The 26,067-nt window shown below is 41.6% G+C and overlaps 1 protein-coding gene across 2 annotated transcripts; it reads right to left on the reverse strand.

The window, feature by feature from the left end:
* Positions 1-3,099: 3,099 nt before the first annotated feature.
* On the reverse strand, positions 3,100-18,909 carry dtx2 (deltex 2, E3 ubiquitin ligase). Of its 2 annotated transcripts, XM_030746775.1 has the most exons (9): positions 18,296-18,909; positions 17,232-17,817; positions 15,285-15,343; positions 9,971-10,201; positions 8,678-8,745; positions 7,828-7,995; positions 7,372-7,533; positions 5,961-6,050; positions 3,100-4,586 (listed from the first exon to the last, which is right to left on the reverse strand). In XM_030746775.1, exons 1-9 carry the CDS (start codon positions 18,603-18,605, stop codon positions 4,338-4,340), a joined length of 1,923 nt encoding a protein of 640 aa, XP_030602635.1. In that variant the 5' UTR covers positions 18,606-18,909; the 3' UTR covers positions 3,100-4,337. The 2 variants fall into 2 exon arrangements, with proteins under 2 accessions (XP_030602635.1, XP_030602636.1); XM_030746776.1 differs by lacking the exon at positions 9,971-10,201.
* Positions 18,910-26,067: the final 7,158 nt, after the last annotated feature.

Here is a 26,067-nt window from a genome sequence, read left to right on the forward strand (position 1 = left end):
CCTGTGGTATTTAATACTCAGGGCCAAAGTTAAGCCTTAAAGTTGGCCTGTGTTTAAGTCTATTCATAAACCTGGAGTCATGCCGTGGCAGGTGCCTGATGCAGGCTGCGTCACCTCTATTTGACCCATCTGTCATATTTCTTGATAAGTTTCTTGCTTAAGCCACAGCCAGTTGAATCTGATCAAACCACGTGCATCCAGTGTGATGAGTTCAACTTTTAACCACACTGCGCTTTAAAGGTACTTTTTGTAGTTTCCTTCTGCAGCGTATATATAAATGTCACCACCAGGGGGCAGCATTTTGACAGCATTAAGATGTTTTTAGATGTGTTCTGCTACATAACTTTGTCTTGTGCTAGGCTGCCGCTGTAAATAATAATAATGGACTCTTTATTACTTGCCTGGCGGCTGTGGTACAAAGTGATATCCCATGAAAAGTAAGGTTGATATTTCTATAACATGAAGCAGATATTTTGGCCATAAGGTCATAGTCGTTGTTTCTTCACATCAGTTGATCGGCTCAGAATGTGTTTTTACCGTCATACGGTTGGACAGAGATGCTAAGGCTGGTGGCTGGAAAAGTGGGGTGGGGGTCCTACACGTGTCGCTGTCGAGGAGAAGATGTGTTGTCCTGATACTGAATTACTGGCAGCTGGTATGCAACCGTGTTGTGTACCAAGACGATACTTGTGTACATTCCACCCAAGGCAACAGCCGAAGTTCCACGTGAAGGTCTCCATGAAACTGTTGCTAGGATACAGACTAAACATCCAGAGGCACTGTTCATAATTTCAGGAGACTTCAGTCTTGTTCCTCTCCCTTCCCACCTCACTGGATAAAAGCCGGCTCTGCAATTGGAGCCAGACTGGACACGGTCTCGGAGAGGTGGTGAAGAAATGCACGCTAAAGCCACCTTAAACAACTCTTATCAGTCACTTTATAACATCTTCATGGAACAAAAAAACATCAGTACGTGAAGACTCCTCGGAGAGATGCAGAAAATCATTCGTACCCACGGCCATCAGGCTTTTCCACTCTCATACAAATAGCAGATGAGCTATGCCAGACATATACATTTCCCTCCGGGATGAATAAAGTTATTCTTTAAAAAAAGCATAATTAGATGATTATTGTTGATCAGGTGGGAGGATTGAATGGCTAATCATCATTGTTCTTTTTGCCATCTTTTCCTTTTCACTCTTTCTCCAAGGTGCCTTAGGTGGACCACATATATTAAGAGTTATGACAGGACTATCATTTCATCACAGTACCAGTACCAGACAGTACCAGTAATGTGTACTTTGGAAATTTGCTAATAAATTAATGTAGCACTTGTTAATAAATTGGGTGGTATTTGTTTTGACAGATGAAGAATACTTCTGAAAATAGTCCTATTTGCTAATGATCTAACATTATTCTCAGTTATAGAGAGCTGGAGTTTGCTGCCTGGGATGCACACGTAGTTGGTACATTCTAATGTAAATTACCCGTGGACAAAAATGGGCAGGAATGGCTGTGGATGTCTACACAGAGGCCTGTGTAGACATAAATTTCTCCATCTGATGGTGAAATTTATGTCACTTGGACCTGAGCAGGCTCGCGGCTGCATTAAGTATAATCAAGGCTTAAGAAGTTTTCAGTTGCAGGAAGTGATAGTGACGTTAGTGGATTGACACAAGGTGGGTTTAATGTGTACAAGATTACTGGCTTGTTGTTGGTGTTTGCGACTCGGCGCTAATTAAAATGCAGTTTATGGAAGCAGCTCACTAACCAAGCTTGCTACATTTAGCTGAGCCACCCTCTCGTAAGTTCTGCCTCCCCGAAACAAAGATATCAGCAACTAAAACACTAAAACTGAAGCTTCAAAATCCAGAACCAATGGATGACATCACAGTGGCTTCGTCCATCTTTTAAATACAGCCTGTGATTCAAAACCAAGAGTCTCCCAAACACAAAGTGTTAGTGTAGGAGTTTTTTAACTCTGCACGTTCTTGGAGTAGCAACTTGTCAATCCCATAATAGGGCCGCTCTGAAGCATACCCTGCTTTATTCTCCTTGTTGACTCAGGCTGTTTTTCCCCAGTTACCGTCTGTGTGTTTCAAAAACATGGTGTGAAAGGGTAGCCTAGCTGCTTACCCTGCTTTATGGTCCCTTCTGACTCTAATGGGGGGAGGGGGGGGACCACAATTTACAAATTCAACTTCATGTCCTAAAACTATAGATTGAACCCATCAACCCATCATCGACATGTTTACTGAGGTCTTAAATCGTTCACTTAGTTTTTAAATTAGAGTCGCCCCCTGCTGGCATGTCTAAGGCACTTCAACCCTGGCTTCACTGTGAGCTGAGGAAGCTTCACAGACTTGAGGTAAAAAAACAAAAACGTAGTTACTCATCTACATTATTCTGTCTCCTCAAATTATTTAAGAGGTGCTCAAGCTAGAATTTTAATCTTCATGACAACAGAGAACCAGCTGATACTTTGTTTACCTAACATCAAATATTATTGTAGGAGTCATTTTATGTTTTATTCTAATGATTTTTTTCTGCTTCTCATCTCCCACATTTACAAACTGTAACTTTTGATTTATAAGGATGAAGAAAGTCAGGGTGATCAGTGTTAAAGAACTTCCATTACTTCTTCAATCTTTGGTGTTTGGAGACAAGCTTGGCTGACATAATTGAAATCTGATGATGGTCACTGTGAGAGTAGAAACTGACTGCTTTGGCCTCCTCCCTCAGCTCTGTCTTCACCATGACCGACTGAAGTAAAGCAAATACTCAAGATGATACCTGTTATTGTGACCTCCTGCAGCGCCATTGGAGATCTTCTGTGCTCATCTTCTTTTCGCCTTTGGAAGATGACAGCTAATCTGTAATGCCACAGGGAGCCATCTACTGAGAGCCATTAGCCATGATGATTGCCCCCAAGTGGTCATACAACAGCTAATTAGTGGGGGGCCATCTACAAGGACCTGAAGCACCCCAAAGTGCAAAAACTGCAACACTAACCTGCAGATTAAAGTTTCATCAGCTCACATAACAGATTCTGGGATACTTTAAAATCCTGCTATAGCACACAAGAGACAACGTCAGGGCTCATTTTGCATTATGTCTTTATTGCAGATACTTTTTTCTTTTTTTGTTTGTATACATGTCAAGACTCGGTTGAGCAACTGTACTGCAATACTGTGAGCAGAATAATGCACATGAATACAGGAGGCTGCAGCCCGCAGGGACATTAAAATGCTCGCTGCGGCCGCACTTATTTTAAATCGAGACGAGTTCGATGACCTTGATTGTCACACTAAAAGTTATCTCATCCAGAGCTTTATTTTTTTTTTTAAATTTTGTCTCATCTCAGCAGCCGTTTACATCTGTTTGGACAGGAGAACTGAGGTCATCGAGGAGCTGTACACCTTGTCTCCTTCTCACACATGGCAACACAAAATGTAAAACACAAAGTGATGAAACCTCGAACTGCAGGATGCCGCCGGGCGTAAATACTGCGAATCCGAAAAAGAGAATAAAAATAAAATCACCATGCGAGTGCTTCTGCTCATCAAACTGTGTTAAATATAACATGGTCAAATCAGAAGTAGTGTTAAAAGTTTAATTTGTTTTTAAACATACTTTTGTTTAATTCAGTTTTTTTTTTTTTATTTACAACAGTAAAGTATTGCCTCTTCTCATCAATATGAACTTTGCTACGTGAGGTGTTGGCGTCACTGAGCTAAACATGAAGGTTTTTAGCAGAAACACTTTGACGGAATGAGTTACCAATTTAAAAAAAAACAGCACTGCCCTTTTCCAGGGAGATCGCACATCTTGCCAGCTGAATGCAACGTCAGAACTAAAGTGCTTGTGAGATTTTTTTTTTTTTATCCCCAGTGTAAGCTCCCATTCTCATGGTAACCTAACAAGAGGATACAGATGAGGCTTGATGAGGGGAAAAAAAAAAAAAAGGAGAGTCCAAAACACACACACATACACGCAAAAAACTCCAGTTGATGGAGGTTTGATGAAAGGCTCGGAGTCAGTGGAGCCCTGTTTTTCTTTCTTTTTTTTTTTTGAGTTCGGTCTCCTGTAATATGTGACGTACTCAAACAATTCTCAGCAGATACTCCACTGTGTCTCCTCACAAAGAAGATTCAAGGCTTTTATTTAGCTCACATTCCCTCCCTCCGCTCACTTAATGAGGGTTGGGCGGACGCTGACATGAATTTATTAACATACAGATGTTGCAGGAAGCCCACCTGGCCACAGAGCAGGGTTCGGAAGGGATAACTCTCGGTGGTTAGCAGTAAGTGGAAGCGTGCGAAGCTCGGAGCTGTGACCTAGCTGGTGCTGTTGCTGCTTCCTGGGGGTTTGAGGCAGTCCTCTGTCACGCCCTGAGAGGCCAGCTCAGACAGAACATTGTCCAAATAGTTGGGGTCGGGGTAGCCGTGGCCCGACAAGTTGGACATCATCTCGGTTTTGTGGTGGATGCCGTTCCACACCACTGTGTCGGGCTCTCCGGTCGTGCTGGATGTTCCCACGGTGAAGATGAGACGCCGCATCCACGCCACCTTCAGCAGCTCGAGGACCTTTTTAAACAGAAACACGAGGAGCAGATGTGAAGTGCAAGCTGAAACATAGCTGGATTGTAATTTTATCATCCAAGCTTCTCTCGCTGTTTTCCAGTTCTTAATGTTTGGATTTGCTACTTTTCTTTGTGTAACAAGTAATTTTTCTGGCTGTTGCCTTAGAGCACTCGTGAAGCCCCTCAGAGAGGCTGTGCGTTTCAAAGTAAAGACGGACTTCATGGGCAGACAGTTCAACAATTTATGATGAACATTTCACATCATAAAAAAAAAAAAAAATGACTTGATGGATTTTATTATCTATGGTACAAAATATCATAAAGTTCAGGGAATCCAAACAAATGTCTGCACACAAGAAGCAAGGCTGAAAACCAGCACTGAATAGCCACAATCTTCAAGTACTGCAATAAAAACAGACTCGATTCTGTGCTCACGATCAATGCAACTTACACTGTAAAGTGTGAGGAAAAAAAAAAAAAAAAAAAAAAAGAAGAGATATAAACAAGATCCCCAAAAAGGAAATGTGCAGTGCACACGGCTCATCTGTAAAAGAACCACTAATGCTGAATGACATCATTCCAGCAACACAACACTGTGTAGTAAAATGTCTGGATGCAAACTGGCCTCCCTGCGGTCCAGATCTGAAGCCACTGAAAACATCTGCTGCATTATGGCATGAAAAAAACAAACATTTTTCATTAAAGAGCCATCTCAGCTTTCATGTCACTCTTAACAAATTCAAAATGAGTAATTATATATTTTGCTTTGTCCAATTTGGAGGAGTCACAGTGGATGGCTAGCACTGTAACCCTGGCACCCTGATTCCCTGCTGTCAGTGCTCACAGCTGCAGCAGCTGCCACTAGAAATGGGAAACCAGCAGGATTACGTAACTGCAGCTAATCACAGCAGAAATGCCGCCTGATGGAGGTAAACTGCGCTCACTGCTGAACGCCATTCTGACTACTGTTTACTGCACTGTAACACAGGCTGCGTGTCCAATACGGGGGATATTCTCATTATCTCAAATCCACGCAGCGCAGGCAGCATCCCACCAGGGACTGATGCTGGAAGTGAGTCTGAGGCCCGGCACAGATAAACTACAACTGGAATAATTTAATCCAATTTTCCATTAGTGAATTACATTAAGAGATTATTTATAGACGCCAAAGAGTACAACTGTGGTTACTAGTGAGCATGGGATTAGCCACCGATGCACCATCAAAGCAACACAACTCCATAATGAGCACTCATTTAATGACGAGAGCACACTGCAGTCCCGATGGAGCATCATGCAGGTGTTTGGGTAGATGGTGTTTCACCTGTGAGCAGTGCTGATTTAAATCCAGCAGAAAGAGGTGGCGTGTTGATGTTTTTACCTTTCTGCCCTTGTCGTTGTCTGGCAGGAAACAGAAGCGGGGGAACCCTCTACAGGTGTACGGCTGGCCTGGGTTAGGATGCTCCGGACCCTGGTGACGAGGACACACAGTGACTGATGAATGGTACGTTATAAAGTTTATTATTAGAGAGCTGTCCCTTGGACCACTCAGATAATCTAATCAAAGATTTTGCAGATTGTTAACAGTGAACCAACAGCTCAATACAAACTACATTTTAAGTGCTTATAACTTCAGCTCAGCCGTGTACGTGGGTTTTTGATCAAAATAAATAAATAAAAATCAATCTTCAGGCAGAAGAAATTGGAAAGAAATTGGGCTTTTTCCCAAGAGACTGTAATAAAGGAGGAAGTAACTTTGAACTGCTCACAGCAGGATGTGGGGAAAGGCTCTTTTACAACAAAGCCTGAGCATCAATCTGTTAAACCACTTTGGAAAGCCCTGGCTAATGTGAACAAGCTGTCGCCCAGGCAACAGTTTTTCTTCCAGTCCTTCTCTAATTAAATGTCCAAAAGCACTGGCACAGATACAGAACACACAAAACACTCCTGATTTTGAGATTACCCTTATCTTTCTGTTCTTAGTATGAAACTCAGACCAATCCTGCTGGGGAAAATTCATCAAGACACCGTTGGTCCAAACAGAAGACAGCCTTCCTCCTCTTTGCTTGTAAAAACTCATTCCTTCTGGCAGCTTCCGCTTTTCTTTTTTTTTTCCCAGCTCTCTTTGAACTCGTGATTGTGGCCCACATCGAGGATGGTCTGAGAATGAAGTTGTTGCCAAGTTTTGACCTTTTCATCTTCTTATTGTAACATTTTATAACATCAGTAATTGGTCTACTTCTAAAGTAGAAGTTTCTAGGATTCTGGTTCCTTTTAACTGCCAGGAAATGATTTTCTCCAGGGGCAGCAGATGAAACTGTGCTATCAATTCTGACAGCCTGTCAAGTCTAGCAACACCAACCCGTGTCCATTTAAAAACCACCAGCCGGTATTTGAACCATCTGCCCGAACATGCTTTTTCGGTCAGTGAGACCCGCTATGATGTGTGGCTTGGAGATGGTGTCACTGACAGAGTTGGAGATCAGAAGAATTTTGCTGGGAGTGACCAGAAGGGAAGAGGATTAGGAATGAGTATATCTGAGGGATAACTCAGTTTGAGATGGTTTGGATATGTGCAGAGGAGGGATCGTGGATGTACTGAACAAAGGATGTTGAATATGGAGCTGCCAGGCAGGAGGAAAAGAGGAAGACTACAGAGAAGATTCATGGATGCGGTGAAGGAGGACATGCAGAGGGTTGGTGTGACAGAAGAGGGTGCTAGGGACAGGGTGAGATGGAGGCAGAAACGGGGCAGCTGAAAGAAGCAGCAGTAACAGTAGCAGCAGAAGTACCTGTATGCCGGGAGGTATGCTATAGATGATCTGGATGGTGCCGCAGTCTGGGTGGCCTGGCAGCGACTGCGCAATGCTGTAAATTTCCATCTTGCCTTTAGGCTGTGTGCCGGTCTTCTCGCCATAGATTGTCTTACATGAGGGGCACTGCAAGCTGCCATCCTGAGTAAGACACATGAGAGACTGCTGTCAAACAGGAGAAGCGCTGATCAATCTGCACTGATCAGTGTTTGTTTTGTCATTCTTTGTGTCACCAAATCACAGAAAAAGAAAAAAAAAAAAAATCCCCGCCATGTTGAAGTGGCCTTTCATCGGTGTTTGCATGTGAAGCGAGGGCAAGTTAGGAAGTGCAGTCAGTGAGTCGGCATCTTTCAGTCTTTGGCTTTAGAAGAATCAACGATTGTTTGGGAAACCTTGGTTGGTGTAGCAGCAGCTACACTGATACGAGTCCCTTACCTTCGTTCCATTGTTGTACATGGCCAGCATGCAGAGCATATGCAGGGTGTGCCCACACTTGATGAATTTTCCCACTGTGTCTGGCTGGATGCTCTGGCCTCCCTCCTCTGTGGACGGTGTCTCGTAGCCAGATGGGTTGGACAGTTGGTCCATGCAGATAATACAGTCCTGAAGGTACATGAAAATGTGTGTTCAGTGCAAAATTACACAAAACAAACTCAGTTCATAGATGAATTTCATTTCCAATTACCATTTGGCTCAACAATGATTATCGAACAAGATAACTGACATAAACCAATTATTGTGCTGAATTCGTGTTTGAATCGTCTCTCCCTAAAAGCCCAAACTCACTTTAGTTACGCTTGAGCCAAAATAAGAGAAAGTGAGCCTTTTGGTCTACGAGCTCTGTACTGAGGACATCAGAGTCAGAGTTTCAGGAGAAGGTACAGAAACAGTTACAGGTGTCAAAACACCAACAAGTCTGGGGCTAAGGTGTACTGAAGGTGTAACAGAGGAGGATGCCAGGGACAGGGTGAGATGGAGGCGATCCATAAACTGAGCCCCTGGATGTGAAGGGAGTTTTAGGCCTTGACGATGGTGGTTCAGTCTCTGACTACTCATTTGAATTTTACTTGAATTATACTTAAAATTCAAGGAAATCCAGTATTAAAAAGACTTCAGCTGAATGTTTAATAAGCAACTGTGTAAAATTATTTTAACCTCAATATTGACCAAAAGGATCATGAATATGATGCAAAAACTGAGAATCAAAACAATAAATGAACATTTCTTTGTTTTTAAGTTTAAGCCCGAGCTCTGGGAGAAGACGGGGCGGAGCCCAAACACTTACCTCATCTGGCACTCCAGCCACCACCTCCATATAGCGCTGAATCACCTCCTCAGATCTGTGAGCTGAGACTGAAAGCGGAACAAAAAGAGAAAATGCAAAGTCAATGAGTGAATGAGCTGAAACAGTCCAACAAGCATACAGAGCACTACAAGAAGACAGATTCTGATGAGATGAGATGAAATGGCTTGCGTCACAATCTCAATATACAATTTTAGTCAAACACTTCCCCTGTCTTTAACTCCATCTAACATTAAATTGTGGCTGACATCCTCCAATCAAGAAAGAGCCGATGTAAATGCGTGACGCAGAGGGGCAATGTGAATGCTTAACAGAAGGGACCGTAAAATGTTGAGTGGCAACATGAGGGATGGAAACGGACACCATCTACATTTTGTCACCATATTCTCTCAAATGCACACGCGTGAGTGTCAAGTCTGTTTAGGAAAGACAACTCTGCAAGCTAACTAAATGCTCATCTTCATCATTTTACATTTATTGCAAAAGACAGCGCCATTTAGATCCAGATTTTTTAAAGGTTTATAAGGTTAACTAATTCTTCCCAGCTGAGAAACATGGAAAAAAAAATCCTATTTAATACACACTAAATCCAAGTGATTTGATGCAGGACCTCTGTAAAGAACAAAGAGAGATTATGCCTCAAACGCCAGCAGTTTTTTTTCCTGATATCATCAAATGTCTTGTTTTGCATTAGAAGCTGGAACAGTAAGGGTTTTAACATGTCTCAAACTGCTATTCTGTCCTGCAGCAGTGGCTCCTGGACTCATCACTGATGTCTTTAGCACCAAAATGACAATGTGAACACCCCCCAAAAAATGATCTGGTGCTATAATAAATGGGCTACAAAAGAAAGCAAAAGCCATCAAAGTATTTCAGTGAGGGTGTAGCGCTACTCTGAGCTGCTTGACACGCTATTTCCCCTTATCCACACTGACTGTCTCCCCATTTTTTCCTAAAGTTTGTCACTCATATCTACACACTTGTCTATAGACTTGAAAACAAGAGGATTGTTTTGCTGCATTCGCACAACTTAATGCAGAGTTGGCAGTTAAAACTAATGAGACGCAGGACTTCAACAGCCTGAATTACACTGGAGGGGGCAGCAGCAGAAAAGCCTGATTAGCTGAATCAAAGCTGTCACAGGTAGTCTGTACAATGAAAGTGAGTCAATGCAGGATGAAATGTTCCTCAAGCTTGTGGTGATGAGAAGTAGACCAAAGGATAATGACAACAGAGAAAAAGAGGAAGATTGAGGGTTGATGACGTGGTAGCTACCTCGTCTGTGCTGCCTCTTTGCTCTCTTAACTGAACTGCTGGTGCTGCTGCTGCTGCTGCTGTGGGGCTTGATGGGCCTGCTGGCTGGGGGAAGGAGAGGAGGAGGAGGAGGAAGAGAAAAAGGAGCAGGTTGTTGATGCGGTGGCGGTTGCTGCTGCTGCTGCTGAGGGAGGGGGGCAGAGGTGAAGTGCACGCCGAGTCCCACTGCTGACATCAAAATGGAGGCCATGCCTGGAAGTGGGGGTGGGGTGGGGTGGGGTGGGGGGTAGGGTGAGAGTTGGTTTGGGTCGAGGCAGGATGGAACAGGGCAGAGTGGGGCAGGTAAGCAGGGCAGGAGGCAAGTGGAGATATGCAGGAGCAGAAAGGGAACAAATCAGGAGGCATGAGAAATGTAGCAGCCGCTGATGCTCCCACTGCGAGCCTTGCCATACACAGTTACACAAAACATCAGACTCAGACAGCATTGAGATTTTCAAATTAAACACTTACTGCTTGTGTTTAACAAATGAGCCTGGTTTACTGTCTCTGTCCCTTATCTCAGATCCACTCTGCTGATTTTGCAAACAGGCCTAATGTTGCTGCAGTGCTAACATAAATCTCATGGGCTAAGGGCAAAACACAGAGTATCCTGGAGCTGGGAAAAGATTCACTGAGAACTTACTGTGCCCAGAAGCTCAAAGTTTGACCGGTCAAGCTACAGGGAATGATTTACCAGAGAGTAATAAGCCTCTGCAAGGTTGACTAAAAGTTGCAATTTGACGATTAAATGCGGTACATTTTAAGGACATGATGTACCTCCTGAAAAGAAAACTTGAATTTTCATTCTTGTACAAATGAAAAGTCAGACTGCAGTGCAGTCAGAGGTTTTGGCAGGTACGGCCTGACTTTGCCTGACGTGCTTCTAGAAGCTAAAGTTAACTATTAGCAAATGATGGGCCTCTAGTTGTGCTACACAACTGCTGTTGCTCAGCAAATGTTTTGGCTACTCAGCCTCTTTATAATCTGATACTTATTAATGAGAATATTTAACAGAGTTTAACTAAGACATGAAGATGTTCTTATAATATGAGGTGCTGAGGATGTGATGAAGGCTACAGTGTTAGGTTCTTAAAGTATAACCCGCTTTATCATCATTTTTTTACTACTCTAAATGGAACTATAACATGCAAAATCAACACCACTTTGTACTCAATAAGACTTCAAACCATCATATATCCAGTGAGCAGTGGGGTCACTTCACCACAGACTTCAGAGTCATTCAAAAGAAAGCAAGTTCACTTAATCTTCCAGAACTGCAGACATCTTTCAAATACAGCTTACAGCTCTGCTTAAAACTCCATGTTTAAAAATATATAAAACTATTTAAATGGACCAGTTTTACAATCTCCGTGTGCACCTCGAATCGTTCCCAGCCCACTGGAAGTTTGGTTCTTATCATTTTCATGGGCGTCAAACTCGTCTCTGCTGAGTATCATCATTGGTGATTAGAGCGGCGTCTCTGAACCGGAGACCAAACAGCAGTTTTAAGTGGAAAAGTCTGCAGGGTCGGACCTGAAGGGAACTCATTAAAAATTTGATTCCAAATGCCAGATTGTCAATGTGGGCATGATTTTTATTTATTTATTTTTTAAATATCATCAAGTTATTAAAATAAAGTTTACGAAGGGTAAGATGTAACAAAAATGGAACACTGAGCATCAGACTGCTAAAATATGAGATGGTGAGATTAGACGCTACTGTACAAACAGGAGAAACAGAGCCAAAGAGGATCACCGCTGTCAAAAAGTCTTATGCATAACTCCATTATATAATGAAAAGAAAATCCAGTGCAAACTGCCCCTGGTAAAGCTAGCATGTCACAAATCTACCACAACTAAATGCTCAGCTTTAAAGAACAGCAGAACCCCTCCCAGTGAAAATCCAGTCGTGTTTGGGCTCTATTTTAACATCCCGAGGAATCTGAGGGAGGACATCAAGCACAAACTACCTGAACCGTAGCCGCTGTTAGCTAGCACACAGTGCACGGTTAGCAACACCAACACACAATTGTTGCCCACTGCCAGCTCTACTCGCTTACTCTACTCTGTGGCTTCCTCCTTTCCTCAAAAAAATAAATAAAATGAAACTGTTACATTCATGTTATGCAAAGTTAATAATAGGTCACAATTTAACACCTTGAATAAGATCCTGTTTTCTCCAGTGTGAAAATGGCAGGCCAGTGACGGCCTGAGCAGCGCAACGTTCATGTAAGCAGCTCCACCTGTATGTCATTTGGTGTAAAGATGATTCAGGTAACTTAAGCACTGGTGTGCACCAGTTTGTGACAAAGCTATCCTGGGAATGCGTACGGGGCAATCTCAGAGCAGGAAATAAGTAAATTCCGGCTCGTTAAGAAGCCAGCAGTGCTTATGTTCTTGACTAAACAATCACCTGTCCAATCTATAGTACTTATATTCATTACTAACCCAATGAGCATTAAAACTGAAAATTTGGAGGAAAAAACTGCATGAGTGCCCTTCCATTTAAATTTTTTTACAAAAGTCTCAGTTCAGTGCTTTCACTAATGAGGCTCTGATCCACTTCCTCCTTCCAGGCTGATTGCATTGATTCAGTCGGCTTATCACAGCCCACATCCTGACTTATAATTTCAAGAGCTAGCAGCAGAGAACAAAATAATGTTGCGCTTTTCAATTTTAGTATTTTATGACAATTACAACCTGCTGACATATGGAATTAAACTACCCTCAAATTTCACCACTGCAGGAAAAATCAATGTGCTAAAAATATGCGACCATGAGTCATTCACAGGTGGGAAATATAGCATAGTACACCTACGGCATTAAACGGGACTTCACAAGTATTAATAATCAAACACAGTCTTTCTATACCAGCTTGGCAGTTAGTGGCTATGGCTGTTGGCACACCAGTAAATCAATGTGGTCGTGCCCCTTAAATTAAAAAAAAAAAAAAAAAAGTCACCCCATGCAGTTGTTATTAAAGAGCGAATGAAGCAGTTTATTACAACTAGGCTGCAAACGCTTTCTTTACTAAAGGTGGGCATTTTAACATGGACGTCTGTGGGGGGTTGACTTGGTTTTGGAAAGAGCCTCAAGTAGCCATTAAGGGAACTGCACTTCTGGCACCTCTGCACTGGCTTCATTAGACTGAATGTGGTTCTTGTACATACATTTTGATATAGCCCGACGGACAGATTGGTGGGCCGATATTATCTATCAATATCTGCATTTATAGCTCATAAGATTAAAAAAGTAAAGGAGGGAAAAAATTGTCCGATATATCGGATTTTTAATATTGGTATCCATCTTAAAAATCCTATATTGGTCAGGCTCAATTACAGTTAAAATAAGATAAGTCTGACGCAGTCTACACTGCATGTAACCAGTGACAAGGGGCCAGAATATCTGTTACATGATCAAATATTTTAGTTTTTGTCAAGATTTAAGCTGCAGCAGTTTGAACAAACTGAAATCTTTTCAGTAGCATAACTTGAAAAATGAGAAAAATAGTACATTATTACAATATTCAAGTCTGCATGAAGCCTAAGAGGATGTACTAAGAGGAAAAAATGCTCTCATAGTTGACACAAACCTGAAAAGTCAGATGCGTATAAAAAAAAAAAAAAAAACTTTTTGGTCAATATATATATGCCCATTGTCTTAAGAGGTGTGTTAGCTTATTGAGCAGCTCCACCTCATTGTATTTAAACTATATGAAATGACAAAAATGAGTTAGCATTATGCTGATACCAGTAATTGGATATGCAAAATGCAACACTATGAATACTTCCTACTCAAGTTGAGGCAAACATTTGACTTTTAAAAAAAATCCAAATTGAGGGGATTTTTGAGGGGAAACTACAGAGCAGAAATTTCCGAGATGTTTCAAGCAGGGCTGACCTGATATCCAGTTTTCACTTTATGCTTATCACAGTCAAGAAACTCACGATCATAACAATATTACTGCAATATCAACAGAAAATCTGAAGATCAGCGATAATATCAGCAGTCAAATTTACCAATATAATTGTTGACTGTTTTGTAATTCTGGCAAATTAATTAAACTCAAAGATACAAATGCATGGAGGTGAGTCTGTAACCACTTATGTTATCATATGAGCATTACTGACATGATATCGATATTTCATCTTATTTTTAAATACACGGTTGCAAGCCTAGTTTCAAGCAAACATGAGTGCGCTTATGACAAAGCTACAAGAAAACACTGCAGTGTATAAGACATGAAGCACGTGGACATTTTGTCACGTATGGCAGGATCCTGAATGTTGATTTTGGGGAAAATACTACAGTAACTAAGAAAAATAAGTTTGACAGCTTTGCACAGGGCGATCCTGAGATTTTCTGCAGCATTAAGTTAGAGATTTCCCACACTTCTTCTTTCAGCTGCTCCCTTTAGGGCTCGCCACAGCAGATCATTGCCCTCCGTCTCACCCTATGCCTAGCATCCTCCTCTGTCACACCAAGCCTTTGCATATCCATATTCACAACATGATTAACTCAAATGAAACACATCAGGCTCTGTCAAAGTCTAGCAGGGTCTACGCACGTAAGCATAAGCGGTCCGCATATAAGGCAAAGACTATATGTTGCCTTAGTTAAAAGAAGTCTATGCATTTTCTTATTATTTCTGACCATTTTAAAATGAATTTTAAGCTTGAATAGTAGGACACTCGTATCGCAGTCCTGGTGATATTCCTTTGGTGGAAAACCAAAAACCTCTTTGGTGCACACCAAAATTGTTGTATATGCAAGAAAAACCCTGCAATAGTGCTTCTAACTATTACGCTGTTAGAGACTTAAGACATCAATCAAAAACCAGTGCTGGGTGGAGCCGGGGGGGGTCCACAGCTGTCTTGCAGAATCAAGTCTGAAGGATGAAGTTAATCATGCTTTTGCATCCAGAGCCAAATGTTTTGCACAGCATGAGGAAACTTGCGTAAGCTCATGCAGAAAAATCGAGCTATTTCAGAAGCTGTTTTTGGGGACACTGCTATGACAAACGGGATGGTATCTGTTAAGCTTCTCTCTGATCTTTGCTTTTAACATTTAGGGGGCATACATTTTTATTTTTACCTCCCTCCTTCCAGCCTTTTCTGGCATATTTTTTTCCCAAACAGACGGACACTCACAGGGGGAAAAAAAAAAAAAAATGCAGGGGAGTGACATGTAAAATACTAACAATCTACTAAATAAAACTTGCAACTGACTGAGAGGTGTACTACAGGACAGAGAGAGCAGAGGTTACACCAAGGATAGATGGTCAGTGACCCGTTTACCTGCCAGGGCAGAGCTCACGCTGGTGGATCCATTCAGCTGCACAGAGATGGAAGGAACACTGGAGGGCAGGAAACACAGACAGTGACAGTCAGTTAAAAAAACAAAAAAATAAAAAACCAAACAAAACAAAAAAACAAAAAAAAAAACAAAAAAAAAAACCAGCCACAATGAACCAGACAGGAAGAACAAAACGAAGACTAAGAACGGTTTTAGTTTCCAATGCACTCACAGAGTCAGTGACATTAGGAAAAGCTTTGGCAGTAGATCCAGAAGAAAGAAAATTAAACCTGTCAGGGAGTAACTGCAAAAAGGCTTATTTACCTTTACTGACTGTCTTCAGCTCAGTGAATGACTAATTATCTATGTCTAAAATTGATTAACAACAACTCAACAGTGACTGCATGTGCATAGTGCAACCAGGGAGCGTGACACCGCAGTCAATATACTGATGGATATGTGCTCAATGAATCTCTTTACTTTCCAAAAGAAGAAAAAGCAGCAGCTGTCAGTCCTGAAGTATGATGGAGCGCTAAACTAAATCCAGTTAAAGGGCTGCAAAAGTGGCTCAGTGCTGAGATGGTGCAGGTCTATTTCTGTAGTCAAGGAGCCCTATGCTCTAAAGTCTGAACGCCATTGCTTTAATGATTCTGCATTATGACAGCATGTCCTCAGCAGTAAAGATGCTCGATTATATTCCAAATCATTTTGGTAGTTAATTGTAATCTTGACTGTTTAACGGGATTAGTCATTAATTTAAACATAATGCAGTGACTGAGCTTAAAAGTGTTTTATGGGAGAGTTTGTTAGTCATTAAATATAATTCAAATGAAAAACAAAAATTAAAAAAAAAAAAAAAAAAGAGGTGAGGGGATGCTGGACCCAGACTAACGGGTGTTTATGACCATGAAGTTCGTGTCACAAGGGCACCCGCTGGGAAATCTGCTGGCGCAGATGGGGCGAACAGAACCCTAGGTGGCAGTGACCCATGAGAGCCACACGGTGAGCAACAGAGAGCTGAGGCCAGGAGCTAAACTGTTGCAGAAAGTGCACCAAGTTAGAGAATCATTTGTCCCCTGGTTGGATGGATTCCAGCTGTGACGTCTTGGTCGGCAGCTGCTGATGGTAGCCCTTGTTCTGAGATCTGCTGCTGTAGGTGGAGGCAGAGGGCAGAACAAGGAGCACCATAGACAAAAGTGGAGGCACTCACTAGACAGGAAGCTTGTAACATTTTTCAGTTATAAAGTACTTGAAGAGGAGTATTATAATGTACCATTATGCAACAACATTTTTTTTCTTTTAAATGCATGGGTGTACCTCCTTTAGCATCCACACCCAAAAGTGAAAAAATAAATACATATCAAGCAGTTAAAACTGTAATTGGCTGTAAGACAACATTAAGCAATTAGTTTTCTCTTTTTAAAACCAACAACTTGATGAGAAATCAAGTGTTGGCTTTAGTGAATTTAATCACTCACTGCAAAAACTTAGAGAATTCTTTCATAACATGTAACACTGTGCCTGCTAGGTGCTCAGCAACCATGGTTTTAATACACCAGGATTAATTTCCAGTAGCTGGGAGCAGGCTAAATGAAACTCAGTGCAGAAGAAAATTAGATTCTAGAGAAGCTCAAAGTGAACTACATACTTATTATACCACTGAATTAAGCAATTAGTCCTGCAAGTCAGCTTTCTGTTCTTAATGGGAACAAAAGGAAGGGAGGTCAGTGATGACACAGACAAGAGTCACAGGAAGTGAGCCAAAGCAAACATACCAGTGAAGCACTGGAGATACCGATCATTTTTTCTGCTTTTCCTGTTTTACAAGAAAGGTCAACACAGACAGAGAGAGGAAAGACAAAGAGGACGAGGAAAGCAGACAGAGGACCTCGTAACATGAACCCCTCACACCTGAGTCACACAGTATAGCCTAGATTTCAGATACCAACCTTAAGCCATTGGCACTGGTAGAGTTGGTCAGTGGTGCAGAAAGTTGGCTGCCAGAGGCTGGTGGAGGCCAAGGGCTGCCCCAGGACATGCCACCAACTGAGAGGGGTCTCCTGGGGTACGGCGAGTAGACAGAAGTAGGATGAGCCGCTGCAGCTCTTCCTGTCCCTTGAAGGCTGGGCCGGTTCAGACTCCCTGATGAGAAGGAATGTCGCGAACGGCTCGGCATGGGTCCGGTGCTGCTGTGGCTCAAACACTGCTGGCAGGAGCAGGCGGGGCCCGAGGGGATAGCTGGGGGTCCAGAGGAGGCCAGCGGGTAGGGGAGGTTGCACTGCCGTCGCACCTGGCGTCTGAACCCTGTTGATTTGTTAACCTGGGCCAGAGATGTGAGATCCACTATATAATTGTATCCATGCGGACCCAGGTCTGCTGTGCCTTGGCGAGCCTGATAGCTGTGCTCCAAAAGGATGGAAGTTCGAGTCTCATATGGGGTCCAGCCTCCTTCATCGTTAGCCCATTCCCAGTAAACACCACTACCAAGACCTGAGGACTGGGCAAACAGAGACCTACGTACTGACCGGGTCTTTCCTGAAAAAAACAAAAACAAAAAAACAAACACATTCACTTTTAGAAAATAAGCTTAATGAAAACTACAACGTTTGTTTTTAGACATAAGAGAAAAGCACGCTGATCTATCACTTATATGTAGATGCCAGCAATGTAAACACCAGAACCAATGCCAGATTACATACATGGCTGTATAATTTCATTTGATAATAAACGCCTCTACCACAAACTGTGAAGTTACCCTTTAGTCAAAGTACCTTTGCGTGTTAATCTCAAAATGTTCTGACCTATAGCAATGATAAGTGGACGGGATAAAATGACGCTAAAGCTCAGTAACTTTATGGATACTTCTCAGCTTAGATCAATCAAAACAACAGCGCCCCTGCAAGCTAATGCTAGGTAGCTAACGTTATAGCCATCCGGGCCTGTGAGGTTTGAGGCAAAACGTTAAAGAGGAATAAACATAAAGGTCATGCCATGGCGTGTTAGATATGTTTACCTGTGTCCTGTCGAAACTGCTTCAAGCTTGGTATGTCAATGAGGTAAGGCGACAGGCTGGGGTCTGATTGTCCGAGGCAGATGCTCGTAGAGCCGGGTGCTCCTCCTCTCTGGCCCCGCGGTGACAGACACCGCTCGATGTAGGCGCTCACCTGGCCACTGTAAGGCCGCCAGTAGCCCTGATCATCCTGCCATTCCCACACTGCTATCATGGGCTGAGACTGCCCAACGGATCCAGAAGGTGCAGCTGATACGGGGGGCCCGTTTCTAGACCCATTCACCCTGGCACAGGACCCAGACACAATCGCCATAGTCACCAAGCTAGCCCTAAGCTAACAACAACTCGTTCTGGTTAGCTAATCAACCGATTGTGGCTGCGACGAAGACAAAGTGTGCTAGCTGGGCTAGCTTGGCTCGTTAAAAAATTCCATTATGAATGTGTTAACGCGCCTTTGAGGAATTTATGAGGTAGGTATCAATTGGTAAACAGCCCAGATAAACACCTAAGTACATGTTTGCAAAGCTCATGCATTCACACCGTTCAGCAGTACTTGGTTAACGTTAGCTTTGTGGCAGCGTTACCAGGAACCCGTCTTCCTCTGCCGCTACCTTCAGGGACCGTCGGTAATATCACCGCTCAGCTCATATCTGAAATAGTAAACCCGCATGAACCACTGCTTCCAGTTTCTGAAAGCTATATTTAATTTAGAGCACAGTGAATAACACTACATTTAATGTCTTGTTTTTTTTTTTTTGCTTTGTTTTTTAATTGTTCATTTCCTCATTTCAGTTTTGTTTTTATTGTCTGAGAACGCTCAGTTTCAGTGTAGGTTTTATTAGTTCTTAAGTGTTAGATTCAGTTTTTCTGTATAGCGTAATGGGTGATAGTTGTCAGAGGCAAGATTTAAGTAAAACATACAGTACAGCAATACAAATACTTGACACACACTCAATCAATAAACACAGACACCAAAAATGTATATTTTATATTAACACCTTGGTAAGCACACAGTGTTGCTTCATTTATTTTGTTTTTAATTTTAATTTCAGCTAATTAAATGTTTTTCCCCACACCTAGTTTCAGTTTTTAGTTTAGTATAATATATATTTATTATATATAATAACCTTGAGACACTCTTTCTAATATGGACCCTGTGTGAAAGCTCCTCAAATACATCTTTAGTCTGGTGTTACTTTTAGTTAAATAAAATAAAAATGAATGAATAATTATTAAAATTCCAATTAGATTGTTTACAAGTGAATACTGTAGCCTGGAAAGAGCTTAGATTTTTATCTCAGTCAATAACACGCTGACAGTCTTCATTCCTGGGCTGTGGTGGTGCAAGGTGATGATTTATTTAAGGCATTGCGGGTGGGGGTTGGGAGTCCTTAAGGTGGAGCTCAGTATCTTAGGTCATCTGTGACCAATACTACATCTATGACGCTTAATGCAGAAATTCTTAAAACAAAAGTATGTATACCATTTCTGGCAAAAGCTTTTTGTGCACAGCTCCTCACTGCTGAATTTTTCACTTACAAGGTGCTCATGAAGGTTGCATTCTTCTTCTTTCACACTGTCATCCTCTTCTTTCCCTGCTTATTTATTCAAAGATTAGACACCCCCCCCCCCCCCCCCCCCCCCCCCCCCACCCCACCCCCCAGCAGTAGCTTTTCTGCCCCCAACTGGAGATAAATAGGTATGACACAAATAACTGCATATGAAAATCTACCAACAGCTTTCTAAAACCTCAGGCTAGTTGCCTGAATACTTACTAATTATTAACCAGACACACCTAAACTGAATGTTGTCCAAAATGCCTGGTCTATCACAGGTAAGTGGATATGTAGAAGACTAAAGATGGCGATAAATGGCGTTCTGAGCCACCCTCCAGACAAACTAGATTATTACTCGATCTAGTTTGTAAGGAGGGTGTTCATTAAATTCACCTACATGATAATAGAACTGGACAGTTCTGACACCAGTGTGAACATTGATTAAAGCAGTGGCCAAATGGGATTTGAGCTTTCCCTTTAGCCCATAAAGTGACACATAATCAATAGCTAAGTCCATGCCAAGTAGTTTCAAAGTGACAAATGTAATAATAAAAGCCGATAAAGTAAAGGATGTGATGTTTCAGTGTAAAACTAAAACCATCCATCTGGGGTTTTTCTAATGTAACGAGAACACATTGTCTCCGCACAAAAAAAAAAAAAAAAAAAAAAATGACACTAAAAAATGATACAGCAGCCATTACTTGGTTACAAGACTGAGTCAAATGATTTAGCAGGGAGAACATTGCTTTGAGTCATCATTTCCCAAGGTCTTTCTCTGAAAGTACTGCAGCTTAAATGGTTTCAGATTCATCAATGTAAAATTAATTTATTGCATCTGATGTTCTTAGATGAAGTACTTATGTCTTCTGTGTAACAAGAATGCAGAAAACACTGAAATTATCTAATGCAAAACCATGAAGGCAACTGAAACATTTGCTGTCTTATTTCCCATATTATGGATACACATTTATTTGCAAATCTGTCTGTGCAGACAGTTTTGGTTTTATTTGCTCAAGTTGTGAAATATGCATTTGAGAGAGCCCCCCCCCCCCCCCCCCCCCCCCCCCCCCGCCCCAGTACAATAGAGGTAACTGGGACTTTGTTTGCAGTGCCTGGAGCACTAAGAAATGACATTTAAAAATTTAACAGGAACTGAAACATTGTCCCTGCAATAATCCACAGGCATCACTATGATTAGGTTTCTAGGGCCAGTTTTCCCTCTTTCTCAACCCACTTAAAACTGAGAAAATAGAGATGAAAGAGAGGCACTGTGCACTGCCATAATTCTTTAAATAAGCAAAATAAAAAAGCAAGTGTAGGCACAGTGCTGGACTATCACTCCATCCAGAGTGTGTCCTCCTTTTAGCCCCGTGAAAGCTGGGATAGCCTCCAGCCTACCCGTGACCCTTGGCTGGATGAGCAGTTAAGAAAATTGAATAATGGAATAAAGTTTGAAGAGTGTAAAGCTCCAGCAACACTTTTAGAATATAGAGCAATTTTATTGTTCGACTGTCAGGTTTTGGCTTGTGGTCTTTGTCAGGGTAATCGCGACACATATTACAGACAACGTTTTAAGGAGAGGTATGGAGCTGAAAGCATAAACAAAGCTGCAGGTGCCCCACTGGCAGATATGTATGTATGTGGCAATATGACTCTTGAAATTTACTCAGATTTCACTTTTTAGGAATTTTCTCCAGTGAATGATTAGAAAACTGATAAAACATTTAGGATACCAATGCTTGTTTCTATTACTCTACATCATAGATATTAAATTGGTGCAGTTATACTATTGAAACTATGATATATTCTGTTATATTGACCATTAATCACACCCGCTATTTTGGCTGTGTGAAAATCAATGCAGGATCAAGTGAATAAGTCACAGAGGGCTGGAGACCAGTCCACAACCATCTGGCAACCATCTGTCACTAGAGAAGTTGCACCATCTGAAGCTGCAGTGCTGAGGCACAACTTTTACTTTGAAAGTATTGCACTTTTTAAAGTTGTATTATTGCTTGTTAGCAAGTGTTAGCAGACGAATATGAAAAACTGCAGTCAACCGTCTGCTAGCAACCGAAGCAATCGCTAGGAGGATTTTTGATGCAGCACCTTATTTGCAACTGCAGCGTGAGTTAGAAACCTCCAGAAACCACTGCCAGCCAGTGGGGAATGCAACCAGTGGCTGCATCACATATGAAATAGAGCAATCTGTGCATGTAGGAAAACTCAACAGAAAAAAAGTTCTAAACAAAAACTAGATTTTGGCTTTAGATTGCAACATTAGGCTGTGAAATGTCACATGGACTTCTTTTTGCACTTGTGGAGCAATGAGGACTCAAAAAATGCTGGGAAAAAAAAAGCTAAATAATGCAGTTAAAAAATCAGAACATTTTGACCCATCGGCTGCTCCTAGGGCCTGTAATGTGGAAAATAGTCATCTCATGAATGTGCCATTTTGCATGTCTTCATTAAATAAGCTAAGAGTATTGCACAAAAATAACCTGCTGATTCTGAGTGGGACAGGTGGGAGGAAAATTTCATGAAATGGCCCTATAGCTGGTTGCCAGGTTGTTGAAAATCCTTCTTTTCTTGATCAGCTTCTTTCAGCAGATAGATTGATTACTTATGTGCTGCAGGGCATCTGTTTGCAAACTTGCTACTAGCATTTACAGCTGCAACCTTACCTGCAGTCACACTTATCGATGTTAATAAATCATGGATTTCATAATTCATCAAGTCTGCAGTTGTAAATGCTAATAAGCAGCTTATAAATGGATGTTGGTCCAGATGTCTTGCAGACCTTTACTAGAAGATAAGTGATCAAATAGTCAGTTGTAAGGGAGAATTATATGGCAGAGGGCTATGATCCATGCAGGATTTTATCACAAACTTGCAAACACCACCTTATTCTGATCCGTTAGGTATTGTAAATAGCATATTAACCATTTCTGAATCTTTAAAATGCGATTTAAAAATCCTGGCAACAGGGACAAGTCTCCACACGTATTATATGTCATTTGCTGTAGTTGTCCCTATGCTTCCTCATTTGAAATACAAACTCAATTCCAAAAAAGCTGGGATACTGTGTAAAAAAAATAAAATTCATACAGAATGCAATTACTTGCAAATCTCATAAAGTCATACTGTATTTGCAACAGAACAAAGAAAATCGATGTTTAAGCTGAGAAAATGTACCGTTTTAAGAAAAATATGAGCTCATTTTGAATTTGATAGCAGCAGCATGTTTCAAAAAAAAGTTGGGCCAACAAAAGGTTAGAAAGGTTAGGGGTACTAATTAGTTTTCAACTAATTAGGTTAAAGAGCAACAGGTCAGTAACATGATTGGGTATAAAAAGAGCATCACAGAGAGGCAGAGGTTCACCCATGTTCCTCAGTGTGTATATATAGTACATATTATAGTACATAATATCATTGAAAGATTCAGAGACTCTGGAGTAATCAGTAATGTGTGCAAGGGACAAGAGTGAAAATCAAGATTGGATGTCCATGATCTTTGGGCTTTCAGGCAGCACTGCATTAAAAACAGGAATGATTCTCTCATGGAAATCACTGCATGGACTCAGGAACACTTTCAGAAATCACTGTCTTTGAATAGAGTTCACTGTGCCACCCACAAAACCAAGTAAAATCTCTGTCATGCTAAGAAGAAGCCATATGTGAACCCAAAAAGTGGATTCTGTTCATCTATTTTCAGTAGGAGAACCATTTAATCACTAATCCCGGGGATTTCTTCTGTCTTAGCTGACTGCAGGTTTCCCAAACCTTAAACAGTACAGCTGCATAACGAGCAAAACTAGCACCTAACAAAGAGTCATGCGCTCAGTTTCATGATTGTTAATATGCAAACTGTCATGGCCACTGATCAGTGGGTATGAGTTCTGTTCACTTGCTTGCCTGGCTAATGTATCTGTGTGGATGGCATTGGCTCTGTGTTGTAGTGACCTCATAACACCCAGTTTGTACACCGGTGGATGATCATAGCCAAACCTTAAATACTGATCTGCATGCATTGGATTACCAATGGCAAATTCACAATCTAAAAGAGCTACCCTGTCATTTTTTTAGATCCTCCCTGGTGGACTTGATGCGTTTGTCCACCAATTTAATGTGATCAGTGAACTGTGGTATGTCCTGAGATTTGATTTTCACTCAGGTGTCATCTACATGACAATGGCTGGGTGTTGTTCCAGGATAAGATATCAGAGGGCTGTTCTCCACCTCCTCCATATTGTGGTTTCTCAAGTGACATCACTGCAACCTTATTTGCTTGAGCCAACATTGTCACCAGGATTGTAAATCGTCCGAAATGGCAGACAATTTAATCTCATGTGGTTAGTGATCATGTGTCTTCAACACCTCAATATAAATTCGCCACCACAAGAGAAATCGGGGAACCCATGGCGCACCAATTTTTCTGCTTGCAGGATGTGAAATATGCAGACTGAAGACACGGTTCCAAGAGCAGACACGGCCGGTTGGTGTTGAGGGTGGTCCTGTTGTGAATGGTGGCATAATCCTGTAATTTTTAACAAACTACCTCCACTGCTTTGTAAACTGGAGTGAAGCGAGATGGAACATCATAAGAGATAATTGTTTCATCTGCCTCCATAATGACATCTCTCACATTCTCCGCAAAATCCAAACTGTTCTGTTTTCATCCCATAAGTTTCTCTGTTCCTTGTTTTAGTGCCTCCTTATTTCACAGTGTGCACTTTTTTGTTTAGCTTGCTTTTAGTATTTCTATTGAGACTTTTGTTTGTGTGTTTGGGTCCTAAGATGAAATTCAGCTCTTGACATGTTTGAATCTGATTCTGCAAAAACATCTGACGTTCCTGCACTTTTCCCTGAACAGTCGTTTTATGTTTATTTATGAACTGTGAACAAGCAGACATTTGATTGGCATTTCTTGTTAAAGTTTTGCATGTACAATTTCAGTTGGTTCCTGCAGTGGCTTTACTGCAGTTCAGCTTCTTATGAAGAAATGCTTTCAAAGTAGTTTCCAAACCTTCCGATAATTTACGCCTTTCAAGATGACAAACAGTAAATAATAGCACACTGCTATAGTTCAATTCATAGCAAGGTGACAAATTGTAGAACATCTGATTAATAGTGAATCTCCCACATAAACACACTGAAAATCTTTGAGAAGGTCAGATGATGTAGATGTCTGGCACAATGGCAAACTCGTCTTGTACTTGAGTAGCTACCTTGAATGATAACATAGCCTCACTCCTCAAAAAGCAGGCTGCAAAAGAAAACACTTGATTTACAATTAAAGATGATGCAGTCCCAACTATTTATCACTATTTGAGTAAGACTGCTCTCAATCCTACATGCAAGTGGTGTGACGCAGGTTTGCGGTAAACACTGTGATGGCAGCGGTAACATGAGTAATATTTGTAAAATAATTTGTCCTTGGAGCTCTGCCCATTTTTAATAACTGTGCACACCTGGCAGCTGCTAGATTGTCAAGTTTGTAAAGCGCACAAAAATCTGGTGATAAAGACCGTCCCCTCTGTCTGACTGCAACTTTTCACTGCTTTTACACTCTGTGAACAAACATGTCTGAAAGAGCATGTGTTTGCCTGAGGGTTTGCTATACATTCGAGTGGATGGAAGGGGGCAGGGGAATCTGGAGAACTGTGACCATATGAGAACTTAGCATTAATTTCTCCAGGCATTATGTTATCACTCATTTCATCACTGGTTATCAAGACAGAGCCACTTGCTTCCTGTGCTAACAGCAGTGTCACCCTTCATGCAAATAAGCCCACTTTTTTCTAGCTTTAGACGAAGAGGATGCTAACGTTAGGCTCTCTGTTTCACTCTGACCCAAAGGAGTAACACTACACAGAACCTGCATGTCAGCTGGATAGTTTTCTCATATGGAACTCTGCCATCAGCCATTATTTCAGGTGGGTCACCTAATTCTGGGACCCACCTAAGATGACGGGTTAGGTCATCTGCTAATTGGATGATTGGTAGTTTTATCCCCAGCCCCTCAAGTCCACATGTCAAAGTGTTCTTGGGCAAGAACCACAAATTGCCTCGATGTATCCGCTGGTATGCGAGTCTGTGTCTAATCCATAATCAGCCCCCTGTGTTTATATCATACAGTCTTCTCTGTGTCCGTTGACAAGGTGGTTTTTATGCTTTCTTTTTGTCTTTGTTGTGGTTTGCTCCTTGTTCCTGTTTGGA

Source organism: Archocentrus centrarchus, chromosome 14 (assembly GCF_007364275.1).
Source record: "Archocentrus centrarchus isolate MPI-CPG fArcCen1 chromosome 14, fArcCen1, whole genome shotgun sequence".
NCBI lineage: Eukaryota > Metazoa > Chordata > Actinopteri > Cichliformes > Cichlidae > Archocentrus > Archocentrus centrarchus.

What these genes read in the sequence shown, in the direction of transcription:
- dtx2 (XM_030746775.1), bottom strand. Translation starts at nt 18,605, where the DNA reads ATGGCGATTGTGTCTGGGTCCTGTGCCAGGGTGAATGGGTCTAGAAAC. An exon ending in ACCAGTGCCAATGGCTTAAG is followed by an intron (nt 15,344 to 17,231) that starts GTTGGTATCTGA and finishes CCTGCCCTCCAG; the next exon opens with TGTTCCTTCCATCTCTGTGC. An exon ending in ACAACGACAAGGGCAGAAAG is followed by an intron (nt 4,587 to 5,960) that starts GTAAAAACATCA and finishes CTGTTTAAAAAG; the next exon opens with GTCCTCGAGCTGCTGAAGGT.